This window comes from Siniperca chuatsi, linkage group LG17 (genome assembly GCF_020085105.1).
Source record: "Siniperca chuatsi isolate FFG_IHB_CAS linkage group LG17, ASM2008510v1, whole genome shotgun sequence".
NCBI lineage: Eukaryota > Metazoa > Chordata > Actinopteri > Centrarchiformes > Sinipercidae > Siniperca > Siniperca chuatsi.
Genome location: NC_058058.1, coordinates 15427735 through 15449478, shown reverse-complemented (window position 1 = coordinate 15449478; position 21744 = coordinate 15427735). Strand labels below are relative to the sequence as shown.

The 21744-nt window shown below is 40.7% G+C and overlaps 1 protein-coding gene across 1 annotated transcript; it reads left to right on the top strand.

Annotated features, from left to right (window-relative positions):
• Positions 1–6650: 6650 nt before the first annotated feature.
• Positions 6651–21613, top strand: susd5 (sushi domain containing 5). The gene is made up of 5 exons (XM_044172218.1): positions 6651–7049; positions 8168–8345; positions 13363–13472; positions 15510–15698; positions 16821–21613. Exons 1-5 carry the CDS (start codon positions 6962–6964, stop codon positions 18770–18772), a joined length of 2517 nt encoding a protein of 838 aa, XP_044028153.1. The 5' UTR covers positions 6651–6961; the 3' UTR covers positions 18773–21613.
• The last annotated feature ends 131 nt before the right edge of the window (positions 21614–21744 follow it).

Sequence of the window (21744 nt, the reverse complement as noted above, 5' to 3'; positions counted from 1 at the left end):
GGCTTCATACATGGCTGGATTACCAACCAGACAAAGCTGGCACCTGCCTCAGAACCCCAGTGCCAAAAAATTCACAGGCATTTTTCACAGCTTACATTTTTACATGTCATAGTAAAAGCACAGGTGTAAATAATAAAACTAATGATGGCTTAATTCCATTTAGCTGCTTCAGTTCCAGGGTCCTGGTATTGTGCATGCTGGCTCACTGTCACGACTTACTGGGACACTTGAATAGAACAGAGCCATCGTTAATGTTATTAGGAACACCTGTGCTTTTCCTGCTAGTTCAAAATGCCTGCTGTGAAAAAGGCCTATATGGAAAAGGTGTAATTGTCCCATTCTTAACAAGTTCTTAACAGGAAAGTGAGGCAGGTGTCAGTCATGCTCAGTTTATATACACCCACACAGTCCTCAGAAGAGGTCTAATTAGGCAAAGTAAGTGAAAACACCTGTGTGGTCTCTTTGATACTGTACTTACGTAGTGCATATTACAAAATTAAATTGTGTTTTATCATATTACCACACAACAAACCTGGGATTATACAGTATAATATTCCAGCATAGGAATACAATGCACAGAAAGGGGGAGGACCAGGTTAATGCAGCCATGGTTACACAGTATCTCCTCTTTGCTTAAAGGTGTGCTTCTCAGTGAATAGTAGGATGTACTTGCTCTTAATACTTTTCTCATGGCTGACACTTTGACTTGTGTAACACAGGTGTAACTAATAACATTACTGACTGAATTATATTCAGGTGTGCTGGTTTCAGGGCCCTGGTGTTGTGTATCTTTAGTGGGATATTTAAATGCCAGAGAGACATCCACCTGCGCTTTTCCTGCCAGCGGTATTTTTTTTCCGCCAGCATTCCCTCTGATTGGCTAGTACTCGTTACTTCCGTTGGTTAGGTTGGTTAGGGTGGAGTTAGGGTTAGGGAAAGCCAATAAGAGGCAGAGTAGGGGCGGTACTTGGAGGAAAGCTGGTGGGAAAAAAATGATGCTTCCTGCCATTAATGCCTGTTGGCTGCATACAAACCCCACCTTCTTCACTATTTTGGCAAACTTTAATCCTAACCATAACTGAAATCATAACTGTATGATTGGTGGAGCTTGTCAGGGAAAGTATGCAGCCTGGCAGCATGGTCTGACTGCCAGCCACTGATCCTTCACTGAAGAATGTCAGGGCTTCGGCAAGGATTTTCTTTTAGCCCTGATAAAAGTAGCATGTGATATTTAGAAAGGTTTGTTATTATTAAGCTGTTGTTTAAAAAGGAGAGGAATATTAGTGGAGAGAGAGAAACATCTGAACAGAAATGTCATTTGACTTATTTCTGGGATTTATTTATTTCACTCCCACCCACATGTGTCCGTTGAGCTACATTTTTCAAAGCAGCTGCTTTGCTGCCAATTAGGTTTAATACTATAGTAAGCCATTTAGGACCATGTTAATGTAAACACAGCAGGATTTGAATTCTGTTGTATGCAAACACAGTCATATAATAGTTACAGTCATTAATATAAATTATGTCTGAAGCTTATACAATGTATTATTCTATTACATGAATATGGAACAGAGATGACTAGAGGAAACACTTTTGTCTTTTGGTATGAATTTTATGATACTTGTGTTAAAATGTAGTCTTTCATCAGCATGCAACACATTTTCAATCCTTGTGCCACCCCATCTCACTGCGTTGCATGGTAATTAACAATCTCTCATCAAAAGTCAGATTAATTAAGTCAGTTCTTTGAATAGCTTCATGCCCTTCTCATTCTGACTCTGCTGTGGCTGGCAGCTCAGTGTTGAATGTGTCCTGATGATCGCAGTGACTCCACTGATGTCAAGCAAGGTCATCTACGTCAAACACATAATGTTTCAAATGGAAAGTGTACCTCAGCTGTTGATACAGTATGTTTAGGAAGATAATACGGATTTGAATACTATTATCTTCTGTGCTTCTTTCAGTATATTTAAAGACTTATTTGTATTTTGGCCTTTTTGTCATCCATCCATCCATCCATTTTCTACCGCTTGGTCCCGTTAGGGGTCGCGGGTGACTGGAGCCTATCCCAGTGACTTTGGGCCTTAGGCAGGGTACACCCTGGACAGTGGCCAACTCGTCACAGGGCTAACACAGACACAGACAAGGACAGACAACCATTCACTCTCACATTCATTCAATACGGGCAATTTAGAGTTATCAATTAACCTACACATGCATGTCTTTGGACGGTGGGAGGAAGCCGGAGAACCCGGAGAGAACCCACGGTAACACGGGGAGGACATGCAGACTCCGCCTTTTTGTCATAATCTGTATTTATTAACTCCTCCTATTTTGTATTAATCTGTTTTTCTTATCTATTTTTAACATGTTTTTTGTTTATTTTATTACAGTTTGATTGTAGTTTGTCACCTTTACTGTGTCTATGTATGAGCATTTACTCTGTTCCCTGTGTTTTTTTCATAATGCTTGTATACTGTAGCTAAAACACACATGTACAGTATTTGCAGGTTCAGACACATGGACACACATATTGTCACTGTCCACTGAAAACCATGTATCTCCAAATTTTGTGATTTTCGATTTTTCAGTGTAACTGAAGGATTAAGTGTTGCTTTATGTCTTTAACCTAAACAAACTACTTCTAAAAACACACTGGTTTATCTAAAAAGTGCACTGTCACAAAGCTAAACAACAGGGCTGTTTTCCTCAGCTCATGAAAAGTTGACATTTTGGAGATATGTGGTTTTCACAGGACTTGGACACACACACACACACACACACCCACACACACACACACACACACACACACATCAACCATCTCTCTCAAAACCAATTTTCCCTGCATGCAGCTTCAACTCTTGGCTTTCGAAGCTGTGCCTGTTTTTCTCGACCCCACTCCTCATGAAGGTTTAAGGAGGCTGTTGCCATGGAGACAAAGCCATACCTCCCTCTGTCCCTGGGCTGCACCAGTATGACCAGTGATTTCCTCTGAGTCAACCACACACCTGCACTACAACTCATTCTGACAGGACGTGTCTCACAGGGGAAGTCACTGGTCTCACACATACTCAGAGCAATCTTGTGGTTCGTGTGTGTGTGTTTACTTCCACAGCACAGATTGTCTGATGGGTGTGTACTGGAAGTCCTGTGAAATTACACACCTGTGTGAAGTCTGAACATGTGTCTGTCCCCTAACGGAGACCCCCCACCATCCAAATACCTGCAGCAAACATAATTCTCACCAGCGTCTCTGAGATGGCGCAGGTGTGAATCACTGTCTCTCTCCTCCTCGCCATTCCTCTCCCCTCTCCTCTACGACCCCCCACCTCTCCAGAAATAGCCCCCGTGCACGAGTCAGGATCCCAGCCCACCTTAAACTCCCTCATCCAAACCCCTCTGAACTGGAGGTGAAAGTATGCGAGGTGCAGGAGAGCAGGGTGGAAAGATGTGACAGAGAAACACAGACGAGAGTGACAGAGATGGAAAAACATCAGTGGGGGATTTAAAGCCACAATGCAGCAGCAGCATGGGAGACTCCACTGGGGCAGAGGGAACACAGATAATTATGAAAATGGAAAAGGTGGGGTGTGGAAAAAGATGAGTAAGTCTGAATCCTCAATAAAGGTGTCACTCCTTAAGGAATTTCAATATCGCTGTTTTTAAAATAAATCTCATTCCAGTTGTTTTTTCCCCTTTTAAAAATAATTTGATTCCTGTATTCACACACACACACACACACACACACACACACACACACACACACACACACACACACACACACACACACACACACACATATATTGCTCCTGTCCCTCACTGTTGAGGCCACGCACTTTTCTCTCCTTCCAAATCACACCCATCATCTTTCCTTCTGCAGGGAGCAGGAAAACAGTCCTTTCCTCCAAGTGTTTTCATCCCCTTCTGCAGCCTCTTCATCTTCTTTCCTTTCCTTTTCCATCTCTTTGTTTTAAACAGAGACAGAATATAAGAAGAACTATATCATTCTTGACAAAACCATCTCCAGTAGTGGAAAGTAATTAAGTGTATTTACTCAAGTACTGTACTTAAGTACAAATTATGCCTCTACTCGTCTACAATTCAGAGGCAAATATTGTACTTTTTACTCCACAATTATTTGACATTACTAGTTACTGAACTTTTGCTGTCTGTACTTTTACTTGTAATGGAGTGTTTGATGAATGAAAAAATAAGATTTTATATACAAAACACATAGTGAGCTTATGAAATGCGGTGTACTGTTATAGACGAAATTATCTAACAGTATATAGAATTAAAGCTGAAACAATTCCAGCTTCTCAAATGTGAAGATTTTCTGCTTTTTCTTAAATTTACTTAAATTACAATAAACTGAATACTTCTGGGGTTTGGACTATTGGCTGGAGAAAACAAGCAGCTAGAAGATGTTAATCTGGGCTCTGGGAAATTGTGATGGACATTTCTTAATATTTTCTGACATTTTACAGACCAAACAACAAATCAATTAATCAAGAAAAATAATCAGCAGATTAATCTATAATGAAAGTAATTATTAGTTTCAGCCCTGTATACAATCAAGAGTAAAATGCTGCATTATTGCATCAGTGATAAGACATATAATAGGCAGTAAAACACTCACAGGGACCATTTTTCTGCAATGAGTACTCTTACTTTCTATACTTGGTGGGGTACGCGGTTCTAATCCAATACACGTCTTTTTGTCAAATTCAGCGAATATTTCCTCACGATCAGCTAGCTGTCCGTTCAGTGTGTGCGCTGAAAAATGTTTGTACACAGCCCTGGCTCTGTAAATGGGAAATAAACAAAGTGGCTCGGACCGGTCCACACAACACTGTTCCAGCCATGATTTGTGTGTCAGGTAACGTTAAATTCAGCTTACTTTCTAGTTTGCCAAGATATGCTGTTGTTGTGATGTTAGCTATAGTAGCAGGAGAGTTGTGAGTATCGCTGTCTGGAGCTGCTGTGCTGGCTTGGTTAGCCAGAGAGGACGAGACCCACAACCTAGCTAACTTTAGTTATTTTACTTGCTGTGTCGTTGTTTGCTCTATATCATGGTATTTGTCATGGTATTGGATTTCTCCAGAATCGCATACCCCACCTTTAAGTATATTTTCCTGATATACTTAGATAATTTTACTTAAAGGGACAGTTCACCCCAAAATCAAAAATACATATAATTTTCCTCTTACCTGTAGTGCTATTTATCCATCTAGATTGCTTTGGTGCGAGTTGCCAAGTTTTGGAGATATCGGCCGTAAAGATGTCTGCCTTTTTGAAATAAAATGGGACAATATGGCACTCGGCTTGTGGTGCTCAAAGCGCCAAAAAAATATATATTTGAAAAACTAAACAGTAATGTCTCTTTCCAGAAATTCTCACCCGGTTATTCAAGATAATCCACAGACCTTGTTGTTGGTAGAAAGAAAATGGTAGAAAAGATTTTAGGGGTGAACTGTCACTTTAAGTAACATTTTCAATGCAGTACTTTTACTTGTAATGGAGTGTTTTTACATTGTGGTATTGCTTCTTTTAGTAGTAAAGAATCTAAATACTTCCTCCACTGAAAATCTCACTACAAGGTCTGCTTTGTAGCTGCTCTGGAGCTTTCATGAGCACATGATCTTCTTCAGCAGATGAAGTTGCCTGGGTGTCATGTAATTGTAGATGATCAAATGTCCATTTTTCTGATTTTGACTTTATAGACTTCTTGACCACGTTGGCTTAAAAGTTGAGAAAATCTTGGAAATCATCTACATCTGCTGAGGAAGATCATGTAAAAAGCTCCAGAACAGCTACTAAATTGACATTGCGGTGAGATTTCTTCATCACATTACTGTTTCCAAGGTCAAGAATGAACTTTCAACTTCTAAATATTCCATTCTTGTTATTTGTAGATGAGAAAACATTCACAGAGGACAGCTGTCATACTGCAAATCTAACACTGATGTTTTTGCACATGTAATAACCTACAAGAGAGGAAAATGCAATTACTTGTATGTGTAGTAACTTTATTTATAAAAAAAAGTATGTGTGCACACTGCAATAACTTTTATTGTATATGTGCAATGTTTTTATAGGTTATAATGTAGCTTTAGGTTTAGTGGTGTGGATCCTGTATGTAGCCTACTGGTACTATGTAGGTTGGTTATCTTCACCTGCAGATTCACTGAAACAATGCCTGCATGCTCCAAAAAGCTCTCTATGGGCTATGGTCATCCGTCTTTATCTCCCTCACCAAATGGGACACACACACACACACACACACACACACACACACTGACTAACAGAGGGTTTGTTTGGCTTACAGCAGAGAGGACAATTCATCTTAATTATTTACGATATTTATGCTCAAAGGATCAGCTCCATTTGGGTGAACTGAACCTGAAGTCCCTTGTTAGTCACTGGGTGTTAAATTGTCTTTAAATAGCAATGCAGTGCCAGTGTGTTATTCTTCAGCACAAACACACACTTGCTTACATTTTTAACGTTTAGCTTTTATCGCTGCCAACAAGTAATGAGTGGGTAGGGCTTCCATTTCTTGCTCAAGGACACTTCAGCAGCTTTTAAATCCCCCAACTCTCTCTGTCTCTCGACTCTCTCTGTAAAGAAGCAGTCCGGTAGCCCCCCCTCAAGAGTTTGAGCCGTGACGTATTTACTAACGGGGACACGCGAGTTTTCACACCGGTGCTCCAGCTTTTTGGGGAGATAAACTGCGCCTCGCTCCGGAGCCGCTCTGACCGTTTTTCTTTCCGTTATCACACGCACTTTGTCAACACTGCGACGCCTCCCTGCTGCTCAGTCCACCTCTGTCCACCAGGAGGGAAATAGCGGGAGTTTGCTCTCCACCGTCACTTTCACCTGCAAGATTGTGAAGTCATTTGGAAGTTTTTGGACACGTTTTCCAACATTAAAAAAAGTGAGAGTCGAGGGCGAAAAAAAGATGCGGGGTCGTTGTAACCAAATTGCTCTATCATTGCTCTTTGGATGCCTGGCTTGTCTTGAGGTGACCTCTGTTGTAAATGCAGACGGTAAGTTAATATTTTAAGCTACTGTAACAGAGGGGAATTATATAAAAAAAATAGGCTACCTACTATATAAATGTGACAACAAAAGTATAAACTCACGATATATTCCCAAACATAATTATAAGCTTTTTATTGGAATATTAAACGAGTTTCACTCTGAGTTTCCATCTCAAAAGTTAGGGTTTGGTGATGCACTGACCGTTGCTCAGAGCTGCTGGAAGCGCGCGCAGTTGGCACCAGCTTTGTAATCTCGTGCGTTTCATCGCCAGAGAGCACGTTCCCTCTCTGGGTTTTTTTTTTTTGTCTGTAAAATAAATATTTCATGCAATATCCAAAAAGCCTTATACGTCTAATAAATCTGTGCGTAATGGATGTGCGCGCGCAGTCATCTTTACTTCAAGCTTTTACAGATACGGCTTAGTCCAAATACTTAGAAGATTTAACTCTTACGATTTTAAACATAAACGCTCCTTTTCTTTCACTAGCTAATGATGTGACAGTGTAGCCAATGAACCATCACAGGAGTTCTTTGGAGCAGATATCAAACTTCTCTGCTGAGCTCTTCTCCAGACCATTGATTGATTCACACCTGCATTTGTACTCTAATGGAAATCTTTATTATGGCACACATATTCAGCGTATGGATTTTGGTATCAGTCTCAAAATCCATATTTTGCATGATCTGCTTTACTGTTTTAAGTCTCACACCATCACAACTTGGAGTCACTGGTAACTGTGTGGTTTTTCAGCACCCATTCCAATGGATGCTCAAAACCCATATTAACAAAAATGATTAGTGCTCAGAAACCTGGCATATGGGCTGAGGACATCTGAGCAGCATATAATCTATTGTTAAAATATAGGTCCCCTAAGATCAATAACAGGCCTTTTAGCCTTCCATTTTTCGTCTGCCAGTCATGTTCAAGTAACCTGCAGGTGATTGTTTTTTGTGAACAAATGCATCTGTCCTTTGTCTAATTCTTAGACCCTGCCAGTACCCAGAAGCTCACAGGTTGAATTTATACAGCAGTGCTCACAAACACTTGTGTGGAATACAAGAGCTTAATAACATGAGAAGTTTCAGAGGTTTTCCTCTTACTCCCTGCTCTCTCTCTTCTCAGGTCGAGTGTTCGTGTTGGACCTGAGGAACTCCTCTGGCCTGCAGGGCTTCAGAGATGCTCAGCGAGCTTGCGCTTCACGACATGCCCGCTTGGCATCATCAGAGGAGCTCCGTTATGCTGTGGTGGAGTGCTTCTTCTCCCAATGCACCCGTGGGTGGCTCTATGGAGGCTCAGTAGGGTAAGAAAAGACGTTTTTGTGTGTGTAATTGTGCGTGTTTGTGCGTGAGGGTCTTCATTGTTTTAAGGCACATGTAGGGAGGCATGAGGTTTCTAGAGATGTCAAAGGTCATTTTGGTGAGTGCTCTTCTGTGTGTGTGACGGAGGTTGCAGGAATGGATGAAAGAGAAAGGAAGTAAAGGCAGCGGCAGTTAAAGAAAGAGTGGGAAGATAGAAGAGAGTGACACATTTCAGGGGGGAAAGAGAAAAAAAGAGAGAGGAAGAGAGGGAGAAAGACGCCTCTGTTCCTTCCTGGAGGAGGAGGGAATTCTGAGCCGGGGTGTCATGTCGACAACTGCCTCCATTTACACCTCTCATCTCCACGGTAACATGACACACAGCTTTCAGCACCCAGAGACAGAAACAGACAGGCAGAGAGACAGCTGATTTATATGCCTGGAGGAAGATAGGTACACTGTTATAGTCAGGTGTTTGAGTGACAACTTGTAGGCTGTCCTTAGCAGTAATTGCAGAGGATAGACAGAAAGCACAGCAGTCTTCCTGGTCTATGTGGTTACAAATATAAGGTGATCTCAAGCCTGTAGGGTATATGATGTTCAGTGTTACATAGATGGTGGAATGGTACTTGTGCCTTTCATTTCAAAGTTGAGCTGAAATACTTCCCTGAATTCTTCAAAAGTGAGAATCTTTTTTGCAATATTTGCTCAATGAAATAGAATTAAGTGCATAAGGAGTAATTTCTCAAACATGTCATTTCTGTCTCTCCTTTCCTCCCCCTAAAAAGCATTCCTCTTCCCTGGGTTGCTTGAAAAATGACTCAAATGGTTCATTGACTAAGCGCTTCAGCTGTACTTTAAACTACAAAGTCACAGTTTTTTGCAAAAAAAAAGAAGAAAAAAGAAACAACAAACAAGACAAAGAGTCTACAGCCCAATGCTAACGCTAGAAAGCTTACATGCTCAAAATGACAATGCTAACATTGTTTAACAGGTATGTTTACCATGTTCATCTTAGTTTAGCGTGTTAGCTAACATTTGCTAATTTGCATATTTGGTCTTAAACCAAAGTATCGGACAAATTAAAAGGTTGACCTGGTGCTAGATAAAACGTTAAGGGATCATCAAAGTTATTACGATTCATCCTGATGGGGACATGAATGTCTGTACACAATTTCATAGTAATCCACACTAGTTGTTGAGATATTTTGGTCTGGACCAAAGTGGTGCACCAATCTACCCACCTAAAGACCAACAGACTACCTATCCCTAGAGTCAGGCCGCTAGCATGGCTAACGCTAGCACAGCTAACGCTAGCACAGCTCCAGACAGATGTTGAATGAACAACTCTAATTCTCTGCAAAGTTACTAAATAGACTAAATGGGCTAAATAAGATATTGTGGTGCACTTGGAAAATGAATATATGATGCATTGAAAATAAACAACTCATATTTTCCTAAATCATTAGTCAAAGGAGAAATTATCAGTGTTACAAAACTGAACCTGCTTCAAAATGGCAGCTTCCCTGAGAATGACGAACGTCTGATCAGAGGAATAGCTGACACATTTTGTTCTTTCCTCATGCTCCCTGCTCTCTACGTGTTGGCCAGTGGACACCAGCTTTCACACCTGCTTACCATGTATCACAGTGTATCACCCATCTATGGCTCTGTCTGTCTAAGTTCATCTTCACCCTCACCCCCCCAAGCCTTTTCCACCTGGACTCTCCTTATTCTTCTGCTGTGTTGGTGAAGAAAATTGAGGTTAATGTTAACGTAGACCAGAGGTACTTCTCTGTGTCCAGTGTTACATCACAGACATTTTCTGTGTTATTGTTTCTTCTTCTTTAGTTTTTTCCCCGTATGTGATTAGGAATGCACAAAAACACCTTCTGCCAATCACATATTTCAGCTGATGGGACATCGTTTCTCCTTTCCTGCCTGCTCCCTGTAAGGCTGCTCCTCGGCTGCCTGTTGTAGAGTAGCAGATCTCCTCTGAGTGTTGGCCATTGTCCCGTACACTCCTGTCTGATGATCTCATATCCCCTCCGCCTAAGTTTTTATGCAAAAGTCTTGCGCTCCATACCTTTCTCTCCATTTCTGATGACTCAGTAGAGCAGTGACAATAATCATAAACAAATGTGGAATTTCAGGTATATCCTGGTAGAATTAATTACTCATGCAATCAGTACCGTAAACTGGTATCTTACATGATGAGAGGTAATCTTGCTTTTTTTTTGGATCAATTATTGAATCTAAATATACTTTTTTTCATAAACACTTTTGGAATGGGCTCACACACCACTGTGTTGTAGGCTATTGAGTAGAAAAAGTACCACAACATCTCGGCAGCCAGGGACCTTTGTTGCATGTCATCCCCTTCTGCCTCTCCCCACATTTGCTGTCTGCCTTTTAACTGCATGCTTTTAAGTTATACATTTCAGGGGTTTCTGATATTCAACTTTTAATTCAGAATTTCTATCGTCCATTCATCCTTGTTTCTCATTTTCTGTCTACTGTATCTTCCACAACATCCACTCCCACACAGTTTCCCTGTAACCCATGCCCTCTTCCCTTTCTCTGTCTAGATCTTTTGCCTCACCTCTGCACCCCAACACTCACAAGTGAGCAGAAGATATCAGAGAATTGCAGGGTTTTTTTAGAGGCTGTCATGTGCTAAGAGCAGGGTACTGCATTGAAGCTCAAGTGAACAGACTGCCATGCTCCTTCCAGTACACCTTCAGTCACATTTTGGTTCTGAAATGTAATAATAATTGTTTCTTTCACTTATTTCTATGTGGTGTGAAGTGTACTGTAGTGTTATAGTCTTATAGTCTTCAGAGTTGCATTGACGCAATGTTTAGGTCTGTTGCGTAATAACAAGTGCTTCTCAGATTGACTCTCCTACCTTAATGCCTTCCTCTTACCTGTCAGTCATAGATCTGCTGCCCCGGTAACCAAACACAATAATACCAGCAGACTGAATTAACACTCAGTTTCATACAAACACGCACGTACACATACCTTTGGGTGTTCCCTGTAATAGTTGTGTCATGTAAGGTGAGGGTTTTGAGAAATGGTTGTTTGGTCAGGTGAAGTTTTCCCTGCCCCTGATAGAGGTCAATCTCTCTCTCTCTCTCTCTCTCTCTCTCTCTCTCTCTCTCTCTCTCACACACACACACACACACACACAGACACACACACACAGATGCCTGCAGGAGCTATATTTTTTATGTGAAAACAGTTTCTGTTTTTTGTCTCTCTCTGAGTGTTTTCTTGGCAATTTCTCTCTTGCTGCCCATTTCTCTCTCTCTTTCTCAGACTTTTGTCCTTATAAGCTGAAGTTAGCATGGCACAAGCATGCAGTATGACTCACACCGCTTCTCACAGTCTCGCTGCACTGCCAGTCAAATTCTTTCCAATTACTGATGCTTTGATTAACTCTGTTACACAAGTGCACACACACACACATTCACACACAGACTCACACACATGTCTGGGCCAATACCTTTTCCATTTAATGGCTTGATTAAAAATATTACCAATCAAACCTGTAATGAAAAGTGTAATATGTCTGACATTTAATGACAACTTTGATTGGTGTCGGGAGCAGCTATGGGAACATGATTTGATCAGCCTGGGAAGTTTGAGTCAGTCTTATCTTGTGCTTTTGAGTGACAAATTGGCTAACAATGCTATAAACCTTAATGTGGTAACAAAAGTAGACTATTTACTCAGCATTTTTTGCCTCTGCAGCTTGTAGGCGTTGTGCACTGACGTGCATTATTCATTTGGTCCCTGATGTAATGATTGTTCTATATGAAGTTGGCTGTAACTTAAGCCTTCTGCATGGGAACATCTATTCATAATGTGCCATAGTGTGATAATATTGTGCCACAGGCTACAACTGCTGATACTGCAGCATGTCTGAGCCACGATGTGTGTTCCCGGACTCTGATGTCATGCTGTTATAATTTTGAATAAGCAAGGAATCAGGCGGTGACTGAGAGAGCAGCAAGTACTGTATACTGTATATCTGTCCGTGTGTGTCGTCATGTTACCCATATACATATAAACCAGAGCTAGTGGAGCTATTTTGAACTACTTTATGTACTGTTAGGTATTTTAGTCCAGTTGTTCCCAACCTGTGGGTTGGGCCCCTCCAAAGGGTCACAAGATAAATTTTGAGGTTAGAGGAAAGAAGAAAAACAAAAAAATATTGGGTTATCAGACCTCTTTGGGCCTCGAACAATTACTTAAATGAAACCATCTGAGACGTTTTGGTGGAACTGCTAACAACTCATAGACATCTGAAACATGATGAGGGGACCCAACTACACGCTGCTTTTTTGTAAGCCAAAAAGCTTGGGAACTACTGGTTTAATCTTTAACAATGCATTGTAGCTTATTATGTGATTTTTTTAAATGTTAAATCTTAATCTGAAAGTAAGTAGTAACTATAGTTGTCAAATAAATGTAGTGGAGTGAAAAGTACCAGTATAGTACAGTACTGATACTGTACTGTACTCTCCACCACTGGGTGTAATGCCTCAAGTGCAAGGTGTGTACTTAAGGGAGTATGTTTCTGTGTATGTGTAGTGTGTGAGTGTGAGAGTAATCAGAATCAGAAATACTTTATTAATCCCCAAGGGGAAACTCTTTCGTTGATGTATTGTAATGAGAGTATGTTAAAAATAAACAAAGTGGGTTTAATTAAGACCACCCTCAATCTTAGAGTCCCTTAGGGGTGCTTAAATCCTTCGCTGTATTTGCTCTCACAATCACATTGTAATTAATGAGTGTGTTTGTGTGTATGTTAAGTTCTCCAACATGATTTGATAGATCAATTGATCTATCCATCTATCCGTCTGTCTGTCTATCTATCTATCTATCTATCTATCTATCTATCTATCTATCTATCTATCTATCTATCTATCTATCTATCTATCTATCTATCTATCTATCTATCTATCTATCTATCTATCTATCTATCTATCTATCTATCTATCTATTGATTTGTAGGACCACAGTGTGTAATGTTGTGGGCAGTGCACTGAAAGCAGTGGACGTGAAAATAGAAAATGCCACAGAGGATGCTGCACACATGGACGCCTTCTGTATCAAAGACAAAGGTCAGTAAACGCACATACACAGATATATGCACTTTTAAACCTGTACATGAAGTTGCGAGTAGTGATCAGGATATGAATGGATGAGCTTTGTGTGTACAGAATATTTGTATGTGTGTGATTTCCTGAGATATTTCCTGAGGTGTGAAAGAGGCTGTGTTCCTGCGTTCCTTCCATCTACACCTCTACTTTCATAACTCTCCATCCTGCATGCGTGTGTGTGTGTGTGTGTTTGTGCCACCTCTATGTTTTTACTCATATCATTGTCATTATATACCAATCTTTCTACCTTCTCATGAATATCTGAGTACGTGAAGATATAACTCGATCCATGAATGTATGTAAGCGCCGACGGAGATCAAGCTAAATTCCACCCACCTATTCCACTGGCATGGCTCTGGGAAGAGAGAGGGCCAGTCGGTGGTTGGTTTTGGATCAGTCTATTATTGGACGCCCCCCAGAAGAGATCTCTAGTCCTTCCTCATAAACAGTAGAGCTACTGTGGCTGTTTATATACTACACACCACGAGGCGGGAACAAACTCTCTGCTGTGGGAAAAATGAACAGTACAGATCCACTTAAAGCAGCGGAAAGTAATGACACAGCTTCACAGTCAGGGCTGTGGCTGTGGCTACAGTTATGGTTATAATAGAAGGGTTGGAGGTATAAGGTGCCATGTTAGTCCTATTATCAGGGCAACAAAATTTGAAAATTACATTACAGTAAATTAAGTAAATTCTGTTGGCATTCTGGGGTATTTCTTGGTATTTGTATTTTAATTCTGTTTACTGTAAGTGCTGTATACATTACATTTAAACAGACATTTTTGAAAAACACACCATAGTTCATGGTCTTTTAATGTGTTTTTGAACTTTGTAGACATTGGTTTCAAATCATTTTAGCACACAATGATGAAAATCAACTTGTAGACTTGAAATTTACATGAGGTAGCTATAATTGATCACAGCACACATGGGATCTTCCTTCATTTTCTATAAAATTACTTTATTGTTGACAAAACAATCACACTGCAAGGTCCATTTAGTAGCTGCTCTGGAGCTTTCAATCATATCACAAAATCTTTGGAGTTTGCCCAGTTGTCATGATATTGTAGTTGTTCAAATTTCCATTTATTTTTTGAGTACTTTAAAGATAATAAACAATTACTATTATAACATAGCAACTACACATTATTGTTTAGTTATAATGCAAGAAGTACAGATTAATTTGGTACAAATCATGTTTTGGTGGGAAAATTTAGGTCACATTTTTTGAGGGGGTTTGGGTTTTTGAGATTTTGGTTTAAAATCAGCCATTGAACTGATACCATTGTCTGCATGGAAGGAAGAAAAATGCATCAAAAGATTTGTTTTGGAAAATGCTTCAGACAGTAATGTAAAGGAGAGTGATTTGTAGTAAATGGACTAAAACCTGCAGAAAAAAACTGTTTTGTCATGTCATTAACAGTAATACTACTGTAAATTGAAAATATTAGACCTTCATTCTGGAAAATAAACACTTGATTTTCATTGTTTAATATTATAATAAAACAGCAGCTAAATGTATTATTAAAACATTTTTATTTTGGAGAGTAAATAAGAACTGAAAACTTAAAGATATATTGTGTAACATTTTTGAGTCAATCAACATGTTATTATTTGTCAAATAAACTGTGTTGCCTTGGTATAATTACTATGAATAATAAGACCAGAGTCAAGACAATACATAGCCATTATCCTATCCCAGTGGCATTGTTAGTGGTCGTGTTTGTCAAAATTGCATCCACATTTTCCACAAACCCCATTGCTTCCTGTCCCTTGAGACAGTCTTATCTCTTTCTGTTTACAAATGGGATAGTGATGCTGTAAAGCTGGATAATAATAATGAGTCATGTTTCATTAACCACACTGTGTAGTATTAAATAGGGATTTCATCATCTTTATTTACTAGTTTGTTTAACAATTCAAAACATTTATCTTCCACTTTGTATGTTGAATGTGTTTTTTTTAGATTACATGCATCTCTGTTTGTTGTTGACAGGTGTGCCGTGTGGTGACCCTCCATCCTTTCCTAATGCCCGTCTACAGGGGCACTCTGGGTATGAGTTGGGAGATGAGCTGATGTACACATGTATGCCAGGTTATGTAATGCCCAGTGGACACAGTGCCTTTAGCCTGCTGTGCGACAGCTGTGGAGAGTGGTATGGACTGGTGGACATATGTGTCAAAGGTAAAAAGGCATTTAAACTGTTTGAGTGAGAAATGTTGGAGAGTGGGACAGAAATGGAAAGAGGCAGAAAGAGAAACCCCTCCTTTTGCTCATCCTCTTCAAAAGCATTGAGCTTTGACCCAGACAGAAGACCTCTCTGAGGTCAACCTCCTCACCTTTTGCTTGTTAGATCCAATTGTTGTTAGGTGGCCAGTGCTTGATTCCTTTCTTTTGGAAAACAGAGTCTCAGTTGTGAGTTGGGATGAAAATGGCTTCTATGACACCTCAGTGTGACATGCCATAGTGTGGCCCAGTTCATAGCAGTGGGAGAAGGGGGCAAGAGTTGTCTATGAAGGCAGAATGCCAGGCCTGTGTCCATCGTTAGCTAACAGAGTCTTAGTCATGTTTGTGCTCTACAGTAGTTGTTCCTGAAGTGTGTCAAGATAAATCTGAGCGGTCACAAGATATTTAAAGAGAAAATACATTTCTATTACACAAAGTTATATTTACCTGGTTCTGTCCAAAGGTAACAAAATCTGCCTAACAGCACCTCTAAAGCTCACTAATTAACATGTAGTTTGTTTAATCTGTAAAAAAAACTAATTTTGCAAAACCAAAATGTTGCAGTGTTATGGGGGGTTAGGTGCCAGACTATTTTTTAGCCAGGAGAAGTGACTTCCTGAGGTCTCCCCAGGTTGCCTGGCAACTTCAACCAGGAAATCGTGAACTTTAGAGGTGATGGTAGGCAGATTTTTTTTTTTTAATCTTTCGACAGAGCTAGGCTAGCTGTTTCCCCCCTGTTTCCAGTCTTCATTCTAAGCCTAGCTAACTGACTGTACCTTCATATTGAATGGACAGAAACAAGAATGGTATCGATCTTCTCATCTGACTCTTGGCAAGAAAGCAAATAAATAAGCGTATTTCCCAAAATCTCAGACCATTCCTTTAAAGGGTGATAATCCAAAAAGTTTGAGAACCACTGCTCTAAATTACTTTCACATTAACAGAATCTAAAAGTTGTCTTTGAAGTATGCATATACCTCTTTGATGTTTTTGAGTTGAGTTGTATGATCATGAATGTTGAGATTTAATATTGCTTTGTCAACTGATCAAGTAAATGTATCTTTGTTTGTGTTTCTGCAGATGAGGCTGTAAGTCACGTAGACTACGAGGACAAGTTCACAGATTCCTATGGAGAGGGAGAGCACCACAATGAGAGACCAGAGGAGGCTCATGGTGAGGTGTACGAGGAGGTGCATGGAGCTGCATACCCGGAAGGGAAAACGAGTCAGGCGCAGCAAGAGATGAGCTTTAGTGTTGAAGCGGAGGAGGAGCATCAAGACCAACATGGGGAGCATGAAGTGGAAGGAGAAGTGATTAGTAGAGAATTTGAAGGAGCTGTAGAAGGAGGAGAAAAAGACAAGGAACGAGCTGTTGAGGACTTTATAGGTCATACGAGGTGGGAGCAGGAGAGGAGGGAGGTGGTCACGACTGATGCAGCTGCAGCCACAGAAGCTCCTGTCTCTCTTCTCTCCCAGAAACACCTCTTCTGGTTTCCTTCTGAGGCCTTCCAGGAGGAGGGACACCCTGTCTCCACCAATCCAGTCACACAGACTACACAGAGGGCCTCAGGCGCCCAATCAGAGGAGAGCAAAGAGCATGAGAGCCAAGAAAGGAACTACCACCAGCATCCAGTAGATGTTGATGACCATGATCATGAGCCAGACAGCTATGATGATCATGATACAGATGACCAAGATGATCATGGTGACGGCAACCACGACGACCTGGATGCCCATGACGACAGCCACCACGATGATCAAGATGACCATGACAGTCACCAGGAGGAAGATGACCGTCATGATCATGTGGAACATTACATTCCAGCTCAGCATGATGATCTGGATAGACAGGACCGCCACGAAAATCATGACGATCATGATGACCATTATGACATGGGTGAACATGAAGAGAACCGTGATCGTGCTCACTATGGTAGCCAGGAGTATGATGACCGAGATGATACTTACGATGAACATGAAGGCTATGAAGATCATGATGATGTGACTGACGATCATGGTGATCGAGAACACCCTGATGGCTCTGAAGAACATTCAGACCGTGATGACCATGATGATGGTGAGGAGCATTATGATCTGGAGGAGGATGATCATGACCGTTACACTGATCACGATGATCACGATGATCACGTAGATCACAAACACGATGACCATGACAGCTATGATGATCATGATAGTCATGAAGATGTCGATGACAGTCATCAGCATGAAATCTTTTCTATAGCAACAGATGAACGTCAGAACGTCACTCAGAAGACAGCAGGAGGGAAGGCCACCACAGATGAGACCTGGCTGGATGGCTACCCTGTCGTTCCAGAGGAAACAGCAAATGGTGACTCCACAACGGAAAGGGTAAGACCAGAGGATAGAGAGAGGGGGACAGTTGTCAGGACAACAGACAGACCCAATGAGGTGGAAATTCGTAGACCCGTCCCTTACACCAGCTTACCAGAGGTGCCCGAGTCTCCCACCACGGAGCCTGCCTTAAAGCAAGGGGGAGTGGAGGAGATGTGGCCTGGCTTCATCCCCACTGCTATTCCCTCCCCTGACCGCTCACAGCCCTCAGACTCCCCCTCATACTCCGACACCCTGGACTACGACACACAACAGGTAGCTCCCACCCACTCCTGGCTGGGTGACCTCACTGAGCACCCCTTCCTCCATCACGACCCAGCTCCACCGGTGCACGACGGTGACATCCTCACCAAAGCAATGGAGGAGTACCCTGTGCACAATCTGCCTGGTGAGACTGGAGAGAGGGGTGAGATGGAGGGAGAGCTGGGGGAGACGATCTGTACAGGTGAGAACTGCCCTCCCCATCCTCCGAGCTCCTCCAGCCGAGGTCCAACTGTGGCAGCCATAATTGTGGTGCTGTGTGCGGTTGCCGCGGCGGTCATCGTCGGGGTGTGGTGTTACCGACGGCAACAGCAGAAGAGCTCAATGTACGACATGAATGGGAAGGGCCAAAGTCAGACCAGACTGGGCCAACAGATTGAGATGCAGCAAAAAGTGTAAGAGTGAGAGATGAGGAAAGAGGGACACTGACAGAGGACAGAGACATTTAGGAAGGCTGGGAAGATTCAAATGAAACGCACAGCCCCTCATCTTGCTAGAAAATACTGCATAATTGAAGATTTTGGGTAGGTATGAACAGATGAGTTGAGTTACAGCCCTGTTTTGAAGAGCAAAACCTTACCTAACATGTAAGAACTGATGCTTAACATAGTGAAACAAGATGGAAGCAGTTCTGCCTGTCCCTCTCATCGATTTTAAGGAATTTTACCCATCTTTGTTATACCTAACCGTTATTTTCAAAGCTCTGACATCTAGCTGGACAGGTGGAGGGGCTGTGTCTTGACTGGACTCAACTCCAGGAACTGAAAAAGGAGATGACCATGTAGGAAAACCACAAGAAGGCATGCCTGCCCGCCTGAATATATAAACTGAGACTTCAACCGCCAAAGCTCTTGGACATTGTGGTAAAGATTCTCTGTGTTACCTTGTGTTATTTTTGTTGACTTCATTGATTGCTCGTTTTTTGTTGATTTAGCTGTATTGCTCTTGATTTTAAATCTTCTCTGTTTGCCTGAGTATTGTGTTGATAAAAACTGTATTCCACTTGTTACTCCACGACGAGAGAGCTGAAGTTCAGAACACATCAGATCATCACAGCAGATTTGGGCAGGTAGTCCCAAATGAACCTCCATGCTTCCAGCATGAACGGGAAAAAAAGGATGATGATGATGATGGTTAGACCAGATGAGAGAGTTGAATGAGTGGTATGCAGGGAAAGGTGTGAGAAAGAAGGATGACAGTTGAAACATTTTAAGATCTTCTTGCCTCTGTTAGTTTTGACAGTCGGCTGGTGAGAGAGTCCATCCAGATTGCAGACTCAGCCCCTGTGTGTGTGTGTGTGTACTTGTACTTGCGACATTGTGAGGACTGAAACATGTTTTTTACCTACAGAGGGAGGACATTTTTGGAAAGTGAGGACATTTTGGACAACTTCAAAGGGCTGTTTGAAGGTTAAGACTTGGTTTTAAGGGTTAAGTTAGGGTATGGTTATGGTGAGGGTTAGAGTTAGGCATTTAGTTGTGATGGTTAAGGTTAGGGTAAGGGGCTAGGGAATGCATTATGTCAATAACAGTCTTCACAAACGTAGAAGTACAAGGATCTGTGTGTGTGTGTGTGTGTCTCAGGTCCGTGCAATCCACTGGTCAGCAGTACGTCGTATTTGCTGACGGTATTCAGACCAACCAGAGATCAAACATTGTGGTGCTGCCATGGCAACAGAGAGAAACTAAAATCACAACCCCCATTGTTATAGTTTTAATTTAAAGGGTTAGTAATAGTCTGCCATATTATGATGGTTTAGGGTGTTATGTGAAAGTAGTTAGATTTCTAAATATTATGTGGAGTTAGGTGAGCATATGACTTTGGGTTAAAATTGGAGCTGGACCACATGCCCTAAAATGTATATCATGATAAAGTGTTACATTTAGCTCTATAATGATAAATGTAATGCTAAATATTTTTCAAAACTTTATATTTCCTTACTTGTGCTCTGCTGTGTTTCTCTTGATAAATTACAGTATGAGAAGTTAAAGATGGTTATCTGCACTTGACTGGGGGAGAATTTGTTAATTTAACTTCTGGTCTTGGTATCATTGGTTGTTGGAGTTATTCACATTTTAAATATCTGGCAATTCAGACAATTAAAAAAATGTGATATGAGTAAATTTAGCTTGGTTAAAATTTCAAAATGTCTACAACTTTATAAATTTGGTTTATTGTCCAGTCGTAGTTCAAAAAAATAAGGATTTTACAGTGTACTGTAACTGTGTATGATTCTGTGATATTTATGCTCTTGCTGTTTTCGTACTGTGTCAAATGCTTGAGAGCAAGGTCAAATGTTAAAATAGAAAAGCTCATAAAAGGTGCAAATGTAAATAAATTCAAATAGCCATAAGAGAGGGTTTAGACTTTGTAATTCTGGTGATGTATAAAGACTACAAAATGAATTATATGGCAATAACTTAAATAGAAAGTGCTTTGCTTGTAATTAATGTCAAAAGTGGGTGGTGGCTTGTAGACAAGGCACTTTATGGTGTCATCAGTCATGAATGATCATTTAATTTTCCTCATATGTTTCTGACTTAGCATTCAGTGTTCTCAGCTGATTTCTAAGAAGTATTTTTAATCTAGTTATGAAACAAGGATTTGTTGTATTTGAATGTGTTAAGTGAATAACAGCTATTATTGATTTGATTTGAATTAAATCAATAATACCTTTTGATTTACTTCAACTTGCTAAAAATATTTCACCTTCTTTTTCATTTCGATATTGTGGTGTCTGAAACTGAATTGTCCTAATGTGGCAAGGCCACGGGGAATAAAGTACCTGTTGTCTGTATGTTTCTGTAAATATGAATCTCTAACTGTAATAACTTGCTGTACATACTGTAGCATTACTGGACTGTGGGAAATCAATTTGACTTATGTTTCTTCACCAATGCAGTCAAGCACAGTTGACAGTAGACATAACCTCTTCATGTCTTATACAGGGTCAGCTTATCTCCATGTTACTAAACGTTTTACTTCACCTAGTACTGTACTCCTAGTAGCATAAATAAAGACCACATTGTAGATTATCAAGCAATATGACCTGTCTGGTCACACACCAGGTTTGCCACAAGGAAAAGGACTTTTTTGACATTGCTGACTCTCATTCACACAATGCTAATATTTCTCCACGTCTGTTTCTTCTTAATCTGAAACAGCCTGATGTGTGTGATGTCAGGATGAAATGTGTACTGTATATGTGTTCTCTAAAATCATAATAAACTCTTAAATGTGGTTTTAAGTCTTGATTTTCTATTTCCGTCAAGGTCAAACAAACACATTCACTGACTTGACGTATATTAAAGTGCGACTTAGACCTGTGACCTTGAGTCCTGACAATCAGCCTTTTATCTTAACTTTTAACC

What these genes read in the sequence shown, in the direction of transcription:
- susd5 (XM_044172218.1), top strand. Translation starts at nt 6,962, where the DNA reads ATGCGGGGTCGTTGTAACCAAATTGCTCTATCATTGCTCTTTGGATGC. An exon ending in CTCTGTTGTAAATGCAGACG is followed by an intron (nt 7,050 to 8,167) that starts GTAAGTTAATAT and finishes CTCTCTTCTCAG; the next exon opens with GTCGAGTGTTCGTGTTGGAC. An exon ending in CTTCTGTATCAAAGACAAAG is followed by an intron (nt 13,473 to 15,509) that starts GTCAGTAAACGC and finishes TGTTGTTGACAG; the next exon opens with GTGTGCCGTGTGGTGACCCT.